The following is a 14058-nucleotide window of genomic DNA, read 5'->3' on the forward strand; positions in this document are numbered from 1 at the left end:
TGCGGTTGTCACAATCTCACCATTTTCCTGGAGACACCCAAAAATGGAATCACTGTGAAAATATTCAGTTATATAATGTGTGCTGGAAAGCAGAGATTGATCTCAATTTTTTTTAAATTTAATGTGCAACTTCCACAATGTACAATTCGAGTTGTACTGTATTTTTAGGCCATTTGTATGCTCAGCCTCAGTTAAGAATCTCTGATATTGTGAAATAGTAATTTGATGTGCTTTTTTTCCTCTTCAGAGATTAGCTTTGAAACACTGCCACTAAATTCCCCAAGTGTAAAATTAATAGACTAGAAATTTAGGTTTAATGTTTGGAATATTTCTATGACTAGCTCATTGTAAAAGTAAGGAATAGGATTTAACTAAATATAAATGAAGTAATTTAAGCGTTGTAATATTCATAAGGTTCTTTGTCTCATTTCCGAAATGCCTATCACTGCTACCAGACATTCGTAAGCTTATTTAGTATTCATACTTTAATGTTGAAACAATGAAGAGACCTAAATAAATATGCTACAAGAGCAAAGTACTGTGAATGCAGGAAATCTGAAAAAAAAAACAGAAAATACTGGAAATGCTCAGCATGTCTGGCAACCTCTAAAGGAGAGAAAAATAAACATTTCAGGTCTGTGACCCTTTGGGCAGAATCATCCCAGATTTGCACTCAGTGCGGTAGAGGGCGGGAAAAGGAACGTTTTACCTGCTGGCTGCAATGGCAGGTTTTTGCGCTGTATTGTCCCAATCCCGCTTCATAAATCATGCATTCCTGGGAAACATGCCATTTCGTTGGCAGGCAGCCTCCAATTCGCCAGCCGCACCATCTGCTCGCCGCTTCCTCACGCTGGGCGCCATATTTAAAGTGCAGCCGCGCGCACACCTCTCACTGCTTCCAGCCCAGGATTGCTGCACAGAATACATGGCTCTGAAAGACAAGAAGACTGCAGCCCCCCCAATTCAGTGATGCATCCCTGGGATGTCATCAGGACACCGTTGGAGCCTGCCCCGATGTCCTCTACCACCCTGCTCTGGCCGCAAGAGGCCCATCAGTGTCAGCACTTCGGCTTGGAAGGCGGGAGAAGTGGTAGTCAGTGCCAACGCTCAGAAGAGGTTTGCCATCCAGTGCAGACAGCGGATGAATAATCTCATCTTTGTCGCCAGGGTAAAGCAACCATCTCATCACTCTAAACTCTCTCTCCCACTCAAACCAATCACACATGCACTGGCACCTCACTCAGACATCTCGAGGCATCAACACTCACACTCTCTCACACCCTTGCATCTCCATCTGGACTCATCTCCTCTGGGGACTGCCTCCTCAGCCCTCACCCCCTTGAGGCCACTTGCACAGATCAACATGTGTTCCCACACACCCTGGAATGCCCCCCTTTCCCAGTAATGTCCTAGCCCTACAGCCTCTTCTCTTGTCTGAGGCCATTTCTCCCCCTTCCCCCAAGAAAGCCCTAGCCCTGCAGCCGTTGAAAAGCTACCCCGCCTTACAGCTGGTCTCGTAATTAGAGACCTGCCTCTAAGCCCCTCCTAAAAGTGATGTGGTACTGTCTGCGAAGCCTGGCACTGATGACTGCGAATGCTGCCCGAAGCAAGGTAGGCAATCAAGCCTCCAAGTCCAGAGTTAAGTGCAGCTCACCAGGTGCACATCGCTTATGTTCAGTTGTGAAACACGTTGGCATGCAATCATGTCGACATGCCCGGGTGATCCGGTGTGGGGGGATGATTCCAGCGAGTTAGACTTATAATGATATGCAGGTGTATTACAATGAAGTTCCCGACGTGCGGCAGTGGGAAAAACAGCCTGCCATTGGCAGGCGGAGCGGACGCTTGCAAATTAGTTTCACAATGTCGTGAAATTGATTTTTGGCCTTCCCACCATATTGTTCGCTCACGCTTGCCTTGCTGTCTGACACCAACGAGTGCGGAAAACTCTGCCCTTTGTCAGAACTGTTCTGATGAAGGGTCACTGTCTTGAAACATTAAATCTGTTTCTCTCCCTCCATAGATCCTGCCAGATTTGCTGAGTATTTCCAGCATTTTCTGTAAATACATAGGTTATTGGGGGTTGAATTCTAATGTAGGCAGAATTTGGAAATTTTTAACTTTTTTCCAGTTAATGCAATTAAACTACTTCTGTGAAAGTACAGCTGTGTCAAGATTACATATTAATCTGCAGTCACTTGTGTTTGATTAAATTATTTGAAAAAGTATTCAACAAGAGGAGAAAGAATTTTGTGGATGCACAAAACTCTTTTGCACTTAATTTCAATGCAGAAGTGACTTTCTCTGTGTAACGTAAAATGTAACACAAGTTTTAAAATGGTGAGGAATAAGTTTAGTCAAATCAGTTCCTCTGCCTTTTGCTGTGACCCAGATCTTGCTCTGTTGAGATTAAATCAAGCTCAGAACGTTACATTTTACCGAAGGAAAAAGAATGTTGCTTCTGCTTCATGTTTATGCATGTTGGGTAGAATACAACCAGTTTTATTGGAATATAACTGGAATGTATTCTAGGGGTGTGCAGCATAATGTTCTCAAAATTTGTGGGTAAAGGTAAATCACATTGTTTGGATCTGGACTGAGTTGCATACAAGTTATGTAGCTTTGAAAAGTAGAATAATCTTGCTAATTTGATGCAATTCTATCCAGAAATGCATTTCCTGAAGGAGAAACAGTGGCATTCTACTTATGAAAAATGCAATGTTATGAGCAGGATTCTGTTTGCAATACAGCAAGATCAGGTCAAAGTGCTTAACTGCGTCTTCTATTTCTGCGTACAAAATTCCATCATTTTTGAAATTGGGTCAATATATTACCTTTTCAAGCTCTTTTTAAAATTCCAGGTCAATAAAATATTTCATCAGTTATGTGGGTCACTGTTGAAAAATGTCTAAACCCTTTGAGAGCGTTTTTCTTTAAAATAGCCCAGGAAAGCATCTTCCATCACAACTTTTTCCTAAAATCATATTTTAAGATAAAGCATGCCCTGTTTCAGCTTAACTAAAACTAAATATGAATACATAGACCATGTCTGTTGTTAGTATTATCTGCTCAAAATGGCAAATTCTATCCTTTTTTTATATTTGATGAGAAAATTATACAGCAGGCCTCAAATTATTTTTAAAAATAAGGAAGCAATTATATATGTTGTGAAGCAGAAAGCTGATCATCTCTGACTTTCCAAACATCCAAAGTGAACTTTTGTGTTGTAAACACGTGACTATAGAATGTTAATCTTTTGATGGATAAATGGATATCTATTTTAATGAACCTTGACTTGTGTTTCTGTGCTAACGCAAGCTTGTCAAACAAGTCACTGTGGCTTGCAAAGTGTCATTGTGTCTCTGCATTACTTACAAAACCTCATCTCACTCCTTTCTCTCTCCTTCTCCTAATTTTGCTGTCCTTGCTAAATCTGTCTGTCTTTGATGGTAAGACTGAAAAAAGTCTATCCACGTTACAATAAGTAGCCAAAACCAATCGAACCATAATATTTTTTGTACATACTATGGCTGCAACCTTCCTTTACTGTGTCTTGCTTCTGTGTGAATTATTTCAAGCAGCTTTTTAACGAAATAAACCATTTAATGCGGAATTGTGTAACTTCCTGGATTGTAATTTGCATTTTTCTTCCATGTTTCTAACTTGTGCTTCTTGTTATCTTGCATTTTTAAAGCTTGCCCAATAACACTTCAAGGTATTTGCTTCATGACTAGACTTTTTTCTTACTTTCATAGTAAGAGGAGAATCTGGGTGATGCAAGGAACCTTTGATACAAATTACAAAAACAAAAAGCACTGCTAAATTTGTTTTGGAGAAATGTTAGTAGCTAGTCTAAATATTGTTACTTACAATTGGGATTCCTGCGTAGTTGCAGATAGTACTGATATTTTGAGGGCCTAGTCGTTAAGTTTCAAAAACCCAATCTGACAATTTGGCGTTTTAGGTTCAGAATACTTTGTTGGATATGCCAGTCTAAATTCTCTGATTCAATGATCAGATTTACATAGCCGTTATCATAGCCACCTGTTTATGTTGTTATAGGGTGTAATAGTTAGAAAATTGAATTCATAGCAAAATACTTTTAAGATTAACTTGATATTTGAGGATTTTTCTAGTTTATTTTTTCACTATATTTGATCATTGTTATCTACAATAGAATGCAAGTGCACTCAGGTAAAATTTTGTGAAGAAATACCAATTTTCCAGTTCATCTAAAAACATAAACTTCAAACGCAGGTCATGCAGCCCATCAAGCTTGCCTCTTGCAGACCATGTACAATCAGCCCTAAAGTGGACTCCAACCTTTTTAATCATTTGATAGCAAGTTTTGTAAACGACCTCTCTAACCAACACTGTGAAACAGAACTGCACGATATGTTTCTACATTTAAAGTTCAATTTTGAAAACCGGCCAATTGCTTTTATGACATTTCCATGGTCAAAACATCAGTGGAACCATGAAATATAAACAAAAAATGCTGGAAAAAATCTCAGCAGGTCTGGCAGCATCTATAGAGAGAGAAACAGAGCTAATTAATGTTTCGAATCTGTCTGACTCCTCAGAGCTAGAGAGAAGTAGAAATGTCATAGATTTTATACTGTTTAAGAGGGGGGTGGAGCATGTGGAGCAAAATAGAAGGTCAAGGATAAGTGGGAGCTAAAGAGAAATTTGACAAAGATATCATGGACACAAGACAAAGGGTGTGTTAATGGTAGTGTTAAAGACTAAAGAAGGTGCTGATGTTGGCATAAAAGCAAGACAGCAGAATGTGTTAATAGCAGAACAAGGGTCAGTGCTCCGTGAAAGCACAAAATAGAAAGCAACTAACAGATGGCCCTGTGAGGGGAGTTGTGGAAAAAGGATTTTTTAAATTTAAAATGAATAAATCAAAAAAAATTAAAAATAAATAAAAATAAAATAAATAATTGGATTAAAAAAGGGGAAAAGATGGAGGAGAGAGTTGATGATCTGAAGTTGTTGACTCAGTGTTAAGCCCTGAAGGCTGTAAAGTGCCTAATCAGATGATGAGGTGCTGTTCCTCCAGTTTGCAATGGGCTTCACTGGAACGTTGCAGCAGGCCAAGGATGGACATGTGGGCCTGAGAGCAAGATGGTGTGTTGGAATGGCAAGTGACAGGAAGGTCTGGGTCATGCTTGCGGACTGCGTGAAGGTGTTTTGTAAAACAGTCACCCAGTCTGCGTTTAGTCTCCCCAATGTAGTGGAGACTGTATTGAAAGCAGCAAATACAGTAGACCAAATTGAAAGAGGTGCAAGTGAAGCACTGCTTCACCTGAAAGGAGTATTTATGGCCTTGGATAGTGAGGAGGGGGGAGGTAGAGGGGCAGGTGTTGCCCCTTCTGCGATTGCATGGGAAGGTGCCGAGGGAAGGGGATGAGGAGTTGGGGGTGTTGAAGGAGTGGACCAGAGTGTCACAGAGGGAAGGGTCCCTTGGGAATGCTGATAGGGTGGGGGTTGGGGTGGAGGAGATGTGTTTGGTGGTGTCATCATGTTGGAGTAGGCGGAAATGAAGAGGATGATCCTTCGACAGCGGGAGCTGGTGGGGTGAAAAGTGAGGACAAGGGGGACCCTATCATGATTCTGGGAGGGAGGAGAAGGCAGAGGTGCAGGAGATGAGTCGGACGCGTTTGAGGGCACTGTCAATCGCAGCGGGGGGAGTCCTCAGTAAAGGAAAAAGGAAGGCATGTCAGAAGTCCCATTTTGGAAGGGAGCATCTTCAAAACAGATGTAACGGAGGCAGAGGAACTGGGAGAATGGGATGGAGTCCTTGCAGGAAGCAGCGTGTGAGTAGCTCTAGTCAAGGTAGCTGTGGGAGCCGGTGGGCTTATAATGAATATTGGTGGACAGTCTATCACCAGAAATGGAAACAGAGCACCAACTCTCAGACACTTCTTCCTATCTCCTATGACCCCAGCACTGAACATCAAGCCATTGTTTCCAGAACTGTCAATGACCTCATCTCCTCTGGAGATCTTCTCTCCACAGCTCCCAACTTCATAGTCTCCCAACCCCGCACAGTCTGCTTCTACCTCCTTCCCAAAATCCACAAACAAGACTATCCTGTCAGCCTGTTCCTGCCCTATGGAACTCATTTCTTCCTATCGTGACTCCATTCTATTTCCCCTTGTCCAGTCTCTCCCTACCTATGTTTGCAATTCTTCTGGCACCTACGTCATATCAATAATTTCCGGTTTCTTGGCCCTAATTGCCACCTCTTAACCATGGACGTCCAGTCCCTCTACACCTCCATCTCCCACAGGACAGACTGAGGGCTCTCCACTCCCTTGAACAGAGGCCCGGGCAATCCCCCTCCACCATCACTCTCTCTGCCTGGCTGAACTTGTTCTCTCACTAAACAATTTCTCCATTAACTTGTCCCACTTCCTCCAAATAAAAGGTGTGGCTATGGGTACCCGCATGGGCCCCAGTTATGCTTGTCTTTTTGTGGGGTACGTGGAACATTCCTTGTTCCAGTCCTACTCTGGTCCACTCCCACAATTCTTTTTTCCAGTTCGTGAATGACTATATCGGTGCCGCTTCATGCTCTCGTCTGGATGTGGAAAAATTTATCAATTTTTGCTTCCAATTTCCACCCCTCTGTCACCTTCACATGGTCCATCTCTGACACTTTCCTTCCCTTCCTTGACCTCTCTGGCTCCACTTCTGGATATAGACTGTCTACCAATATTCATTACAAGCCCACTGACTCCTACAACTACCTCAACCACATCTCTTCAAACCTTGCTTGCTGTAAGGGCTTCATCCCATTCTCTCAGTTCCTCCGCCTCCATTGCACCTGCTCCGATGATGCTACCTTCCAAAACGGCACACCGTTGTGGTTGACGGGGCCCTCAACCGTGTCTGACTCATCTCACGCAGTTCTTCCCTCACCCCTTCCCCTTCCTTCCAGAACCATGATAGGGACCCCTTTATCCTCACTTTTTTCACCCCACCAGCCTCCGCAGTCAAAGGATCATCCTCTGTCATTTCCGCCAATCCCAGCATGATGCCACCACCGAACACATCTCCCTCTTCCCCGCTGTCAGCGTTCTGTAGCAGCACTTCACTTGCACCTCCTTCAATTTGGTCTACTATATTTGCTGCTCCCAATGCAGTCTCCTCTACATTGGGGAGACTAAACGCAGACTGGGTGACCACTTTGCATAACACCTTCACTCAGTCCGCAAGCATGATCCAGAACTTCTTGTTGCTTGCCATTTCAACACACCATGTTGCTCTCATGCCCACATGTCTATCCTTGGCCTGCTGCAATGTTCTGGTGAAGCCTAACGCAAATTGGAGGAATAGCACATCTTCCAATTAGACATTTTTTACAGCCTTCAGAACTTAACGGTGAACTCAACAACTTCAGACCATGAACTGCCTCCTCCATTTTTACCCTTTTTTAGTCCAATTATTATTATGTTTTATTATTTTCTTTATTTAATTTTAAATATTTATTTTAAATTTATTTAGGTTATTTACTTTTTTATTCTTTGTCTCCCCCCCCCCCCCCCCCAAATAGGGCTATCTATCACTTTTTATGTTGTGCTTTCACAGAGCGCTGACCTTTGTTCTTCTATGAACACATTCTGCTACTTTACACTTATGCCACTATCAGCACCTTCTTTAGTCTTTAACACTACCATTAACACGCTCTGTCGTGTATCCATGACATTTTTGTCAAATTTCTCCTTAGCTCCTACCTAGCCCTGATCTAATTTGCTCCAACTGTTCTACCACCTCTTAAATAGTCTAAAATCCATCACATTTCTGCTTCTCTCTAGCTCTGAAGAAGAGTCATACAGATTTGAAACATTAATTAACTTTTTCTCTCTCTATAGATGCTGCCAGATCATCTGAGTCTTTCTAGCATTTTCTGCTTTTATTTCAGAATTCAAGCATCTGCAGTATTTTGCTTTTGTATCAGTGAAACCATTATGCTCCATAGAGTATATGGTCACCTCTTGCTATATTTATCCATGTCATCTTCAATCCCATTCCAAACTACCTATGTATTATGGCCTTATTTGATGGAATTAATAGACACAGCATCAACTGCTTTTCTTGGGACTGTTCTAAATTACTTGGGAGAAAAAAAATTTTCCAATTGCCATATGACTGATTTAAGAATAACACACATGCTAAAATGAAATGATTATTGATTTGGAGAGGCAAGTCTGATCCAGTGGTTAGAAAGCTGTCCTTTCCATTCACCTCTGGGACTTGAGTTTAATTGCTGCCCTGACAGCTCTCTCTCATGGCTGTAAGGGTGTACTAAGGGAAATGTGTTTGGACCATCTGTGGTCAGTTCTTGACACACAGATACAGATGATGTGCAAAATTGAAGTGTTACACACTAATGTCGCAGAGGTTGGCGGGGATTGTCCTGCTTTGAGGTAATGGAGAGGAAAATTTATTCTTTGTCCCACATTATTTGTGAGCTCAGTGTGGTTGATGGTGGCACTAAAGGAGTAACATTCTGATTCTTTTATTATTGGTGAAAGCCTTACCCACTGCTGGGCTATATCGAAAATTCAGGCACATGTTGCTTTATTTTCTGATCCATTAAAATAATGGCTGGCAAAATCACATAAAATATGCTTGAATTTCCAATATGTATACCTGATGGAGACACAAATTCATAAAATGATTCCTAAGGTGTATGGAAAATGCAGAAGTCTCGTATTCCAAAGAAACAACTAACTTCACAATAATGAAAATCCAGGTCTAAATTTAACATCAATCTGTTCATATTTTGAAGTGATATGTAACAGTTCAAACTTATACTTTAAATCATAAAGCACTGAATTTGTTTTTAAAGGGATTTAGATATTGAGATATTTATTTGAGTTCTGGTACAAGTAGACAATCTTGAGTTTATTGCCTTTTCTTCCAACACAGTTTTTTAAATGCAGAGATTCATTGCACTTTCTATGGATTTGAGATTTTGAATGGAAATTATAGAGTAATTTAAAAGCTGTAGCTGAACCTGAACTCTTTAGTCCATTTCATGAACATGTGAATTGTAGGATTCAAATGGTGCCTGATATGAGATGTCTATAAGATATCACCAAAAGAGTTGCATTGTAACTATTAATCATCAATAATAATTTCTAGATATTTCTAAGCATGACTATGGTGTAAATATTCAAAGGAAAATATGATATGCACACAGCAATTGGTAATGGAAGAGAAAGGAATTAGCATATAATTAAGAGACTTCAACAACATACTATCATAGTTTGCTCTATTGCTGCATCCACGGCCACCTGATGCTAGAAAAGCTAATCTACCAACTCCTTTATCAGCAATGTTCTTCTGCCTATCTCTCTGCTGTGTCTGGCAAAGTTGATTAATGTTGTTTCCTAATGGCCACCGTCAGCTTTCCCAGCTGCTGAGCTGGCAACTGAAGGCAGCTTGTGTTCACCTCTGTTGATTGACAGCCTCCACGGCACTGCCTTCAGCAGAACTGCTGATTCTAAAATTGAGAGGCTACTGCTTAAATTCACTGCTGGTATTATTAACATGTGCTGTGTTCACCTGTACAGAAGAACATTTAAACAAGCAAATTTTCTATTGATTTTAAAATCTGTCCTGAGATCAGGGCAGTAAAAACTGGTGGGATCATTACAAGTGAGTTACGTGTAAGCTTTAGCACTGATCTCTATAACTGGAGAATATAGTTGCTATTGAGTATACACTTTTGATAAGGTGGCTGATGTTGCAAGTGTTTCTTTGAAGGGGATAATTGAGCAGGTAGATCAGCTGTTTTATCATGAGTTAATCTTGATGAGCAGGAACAGTCAAAAGGTTTGAGTGAAGGTAAACATAATTCTGCTACTCTCTTGTTGGTTTACAGATAATCGTAGAAATTAAACTGTAAACCTTTACATTCCTGTTTCTCAAATGTTGAGCCAGTTTAATATCCGTTTTTGTATACTAATAGCCTTTCTGTGAAGTCTTTTGGTCAGTTTCCTTTTCTCACTGAGTACTTTTATTTTTGTGAGATCTGTAGATCCCTGTTAAAAGCACAGTGCTGTTGCACGTCATATCTTTTTCATTTATGGCCATGTTTATTTTTAATTTTGTAGTATATTTCCTCTCCCTAGAGGCTGTAAAGGGATGTAGACAGGTTAAGTGAATGGGCAACAAGATGGCAGATGGAGTATAATGAAGAATAGAAAAGCAGAATATTTTTTAAAAGGCGTGAAACTTTAATGTTGATGTTCAAAGAGACTTGAGTGTACTTGTACAAGGAACACAAAATTAACATACAGGTACAACAAGCAATTAGGAAAGCAAATGGTACGTTGGCCTTTATTGCAAGAGGATTGGAGTACAAGAATAAAGAAGTCTTGCTATAATTATACAGAGCTTTGATAAGCCTGTACCTGGAATACCGTGTGCCATTTTGGCCTCCATATTTAAGGAAGGATATACTTGCATTGGAGGCAGTACAGTGAAGTTCACTGGAGAGATCCCTGGGATGAGAGGGCTGTCCTAAGATGAGAGGCTGAGTAAATTGGGTCTGTATTCTCTGGAGTTTAGAAGAATGAGAGGTGATCTAAGATTTAAGATTATGAAGGGACTTGATTGGGTAGATGCTGAGTCGTTGTTTCCCCAGTCTGGGACTCTAGAACAAGTGGGCACTGTTTCATGATAAGGGGTCGATCGGTAAGGAGAAATTTCTTCACTCAGGGTTGTGAACCTTTGGAATTCTCTACCCCAGAGGGTTGTGGATGCGCCATAATTGATTTTATTTAAGGCTGAGATAGACCGATCTTTGTTCTCTCAGGGAATCAAGGGGTATGGGGAGCAGGGGGTAAAGTGGAATTGAAGCCCAACATCAGCATTGATCAGATGAGCAGCTTTGACAAGCTTAAAGTGTTCTCCTGTTTCTTATGTTTGATATTCTCTTTCATCCATTCATCAGTTTCCACAAAATAAATTAGACCAGCCTACACCCAAACTTCCATTAATACTACTCTCTCACCATCACTAGCAGACACAGGACTGAGACTACAATAATTAATGGTCCAGATTTATTTTCTTATAAAGTTCTGGCCACTGCTTCATTTCACTTTTCTCCAGATGGCATGTCAAGTTTTTGGAATGTGTGGGAAAATACAGACAATGACTTGCATCCTGGTACAGTGCTTTGCTAACCTGATGAAATGGCTATCTCCCCTCACTGCTGAATTTGGGCAGTAACAAACTAATTCCTTTGGGTACGCAAAGCATAATGTTTTCCATTGGTGCAAAATTTGAATCTCAGTGCCTCATTGGAATGGCACCTTCTGATGCTATTTCAGGGTTGAGTTTCTATGCAGCATCCATGCTGTGCTGATGCTGACATGAGTGAAAAATATGTTCCATATTCTAAAACGAATGTTCCTCATCTTTAAGAATATAATATGCAGAACCATAAAGATAAAAATAAAAGATAATGCACAGTATCAACGTTTTTATATTGTAATTTGTTATGCACTACTTAATTTACATATGCATTCTTCATTCGTTGATAACTGGCTGCAAACAAATTTTTGTTACCTGATCTTTTACTATTGCTAGCTATTTCTAGCTAGTAATGCATATATTCTGTAATATCAAGTGAAGGGGACTTCATTGTGCATTTATATAATACAAGTTTGTACTTTTAGGGTCTTCCTACTTCTTTGTTTGGTCATAGTAACACTACACTAGAAATCATTACTCCATTTAAAAAGCTGCCATAACCTGAACAGTGGGTTTAACACGTAACTGTCGAATTTTCATTTCCCACCAAAAAATCAACTCTTGGAAGCATTTTTTCTATATAGATTAAGTGCTTTAGTTAATAGTACCCATCTCACTCATGTGCTTCTAGGATCAAGAGGGAGGTTGCCTTGGAGCTCAGGTTACAAAGTAGTTTGTCACACCGCACAAAGTCCTACGATGCTATATTTTTATGCACAAAAGAATAGAAATGTATTGAGCAGAAAAGAGGACTTCAAGCAGACCACAAGAAAGTATAAAAGTTTTCAAAATTAACAATTTACCAAAAGCCAGGAAAAAACATTTGTAATTTATAAATTATAAAGCAACAGTTAGAATTCAGAAATATATTTTCCGAAATGAATCTGTGATCTTTGAAATGTTTTAGAATATACTTAAGTAAGCATAAAAGATTGCATACAGTGGGGAAAACCAAATTCACAGCCTCAGTTACCAATCTTTTTCCATTTACCTCTGATATTTTAAACAAATTTGCATTGGGAAATAAATACAAATAGTTGTAAGGTGGGACCAGGGTCACTTATGACGAACATTGTGTTCTATTGCTTTAAAACCCAGATTCTCCACTTAATTTTCTCATTCCTGTTTATGACTGATAGCATGGAAATCAATTTAGCAATTTATATTGCCTTCTCCGCTCAAAGAATTGGTTTCATTTCGTTCAGCATGCTGTGTGTCTTAATGAACCTGCTCTGCCTACTGGATCTGAATGCTTCCTCACCCAAGCTGAAATCTGTGTAATCATAATTATTTATAGTCTCTTTGTATGAAAGTTCAGGTCAGTACCAATTTCAGAGAGGGAACATGCAGATATCAGCAGGATTCACAACAGATATTTATTTGCATGGCACTGGTAATTGCAGTGAAGCTACGCATGTAATCGTTGTTGCTTGGCATCATGTGCCTTTAATGAATGTCAGATTCTGAGTTAGGATTTTGTGTTTTTTGTGTTAAGTTATTTTAACTGTAAAATATACAATTTTGTTAAATTGAACAGTAGTGTGCTTTATAAGTAACATGGATACAGTCATTGGTATGCAAAACTATGCATGTTCAGATGACCGAAAGTGCAATTTGGTGTCAGTGTGGCCCAATCTACTTTGGAATAGTTTTTATGTCTTACTGCAGTTCTAAAATGTCAAAATATTGACACAACAGTGAAAATGTAAGTATAAGATTTCCTATTTCTAAACAAAAATACAAAAATATTTTAGTGAGTAATGTCTGCATACTGAATTTTGATAGTGGCTTGATTTGGTTAATTTTGGACAATTGTATGCTGCAGTATACCAGTGAATGTGAAAATAAAATTTAGCCTTTTTAAACATTTCGTGGTTTGATATTTTTCTGAGACGCTTCATTTTTCTGCAGAGAATCTTTATTAAAGAAAGAGTTTGATGAAGACAAAAAATCCTTACAGAAATCCATCACTACTACTAGTGCCTTGATCACAGATAGAGACAAAGAACTAGAGAAGCTCAGGAACGAGGTAAGTTATTTGTCTAAGCAGATGACATAAGTTTGGAATATGCAAATATAAAAGAGATTTGAGCTTCACTAAATGTCTGTTGTCTTGCAATTAATCATAAGGATGTTTGTTGATCACTAGTAGCCTTGCTCATGGATTAAAACACGCTCACCCAAGGTTGGTTGAGGGGGTAGTTGAGAAGCCAGATTAATTTTTATAAAACGCTGTGTACTCCAGTGAGAGTGATGGTATCTTTCCAAGTGATAAATGTGATAACTCATTCAGCTTAGTATGAGTTTTTCAGATTTTGTATCGATAAATAGAGCTGATTAACCATCCTTCTACTGTAGGATCATCTGTCTTTCCAGACACTGTGTACCCCAGTGGGTTTAAAAAGAAACTTCACTGCATCTTAACATTAAGAAATTGACTTTGGTTAGAAACTGTGGATTTGTCAGAGAATAAAGTGCCTCTTATTTTTAAAAAAAGAGTAATGAACCATTTTTTATTTTTGTGCTTTTATTTTTAAAAACCTATTGTTGACTACAGTAAACACTAAGGACCTAGGCTTCCAATTGGGGCATTGATAGGAGCCCACCAAAATGTATAGGGTACCATCAGTGTTAACAATCAGGCAAACTAGGTGTAAGTGTTTATTACATCACAATGTCAACTGGCTTGCAAGAGTTTCTCAGCCTGACCATGTGAGGAGCTGATTTCAAGTTGGTAGAGATACTTAATCAACAGTCACAATCTAGGTCAGTAATTTTGTT

General features: G+C 39.6%; 1 protein-coding gene across 4 annotated transcripts in view; it reads left to right on the top strand.

Moving 5' to 3' along the window:
* Positions 1–14058, top strand: part of clip1a (CAP-GLY domain containing linker protein 1a) — a 169099-nt gene that overhangs the window by 142603 nt on the left and 12438 nt on the right. For all 4 annotated transcript variants that reach the window (XM_078554132.1, XM_078554133.1, XM_078554135.1 and 1 more), the window contains one exon: positions 13189–13306. In XM_078554132.1, the coding sequence (XP_078410258.1) occupies positions 13189–13306 (118 nt within the window). The remainder of the gene's footprint in view (positions 1–13188; positions 13307–14058) is intronic.

Source organism: Cetorhinus maximus, chromosome 12 (assembly GCF_964194155.1).
Source record: "Cetorhinus maximus chromosome 12, sCetMax3.hap1.1, whole genome shotgun sequence".
NCBI classification, from domain to species: Eukaryota; Metazoa; Chordata; class Chondrichthyes; order Lamniformes; family Cetorhinidae; genus Cetorhinus; species Cetorhinus maximus.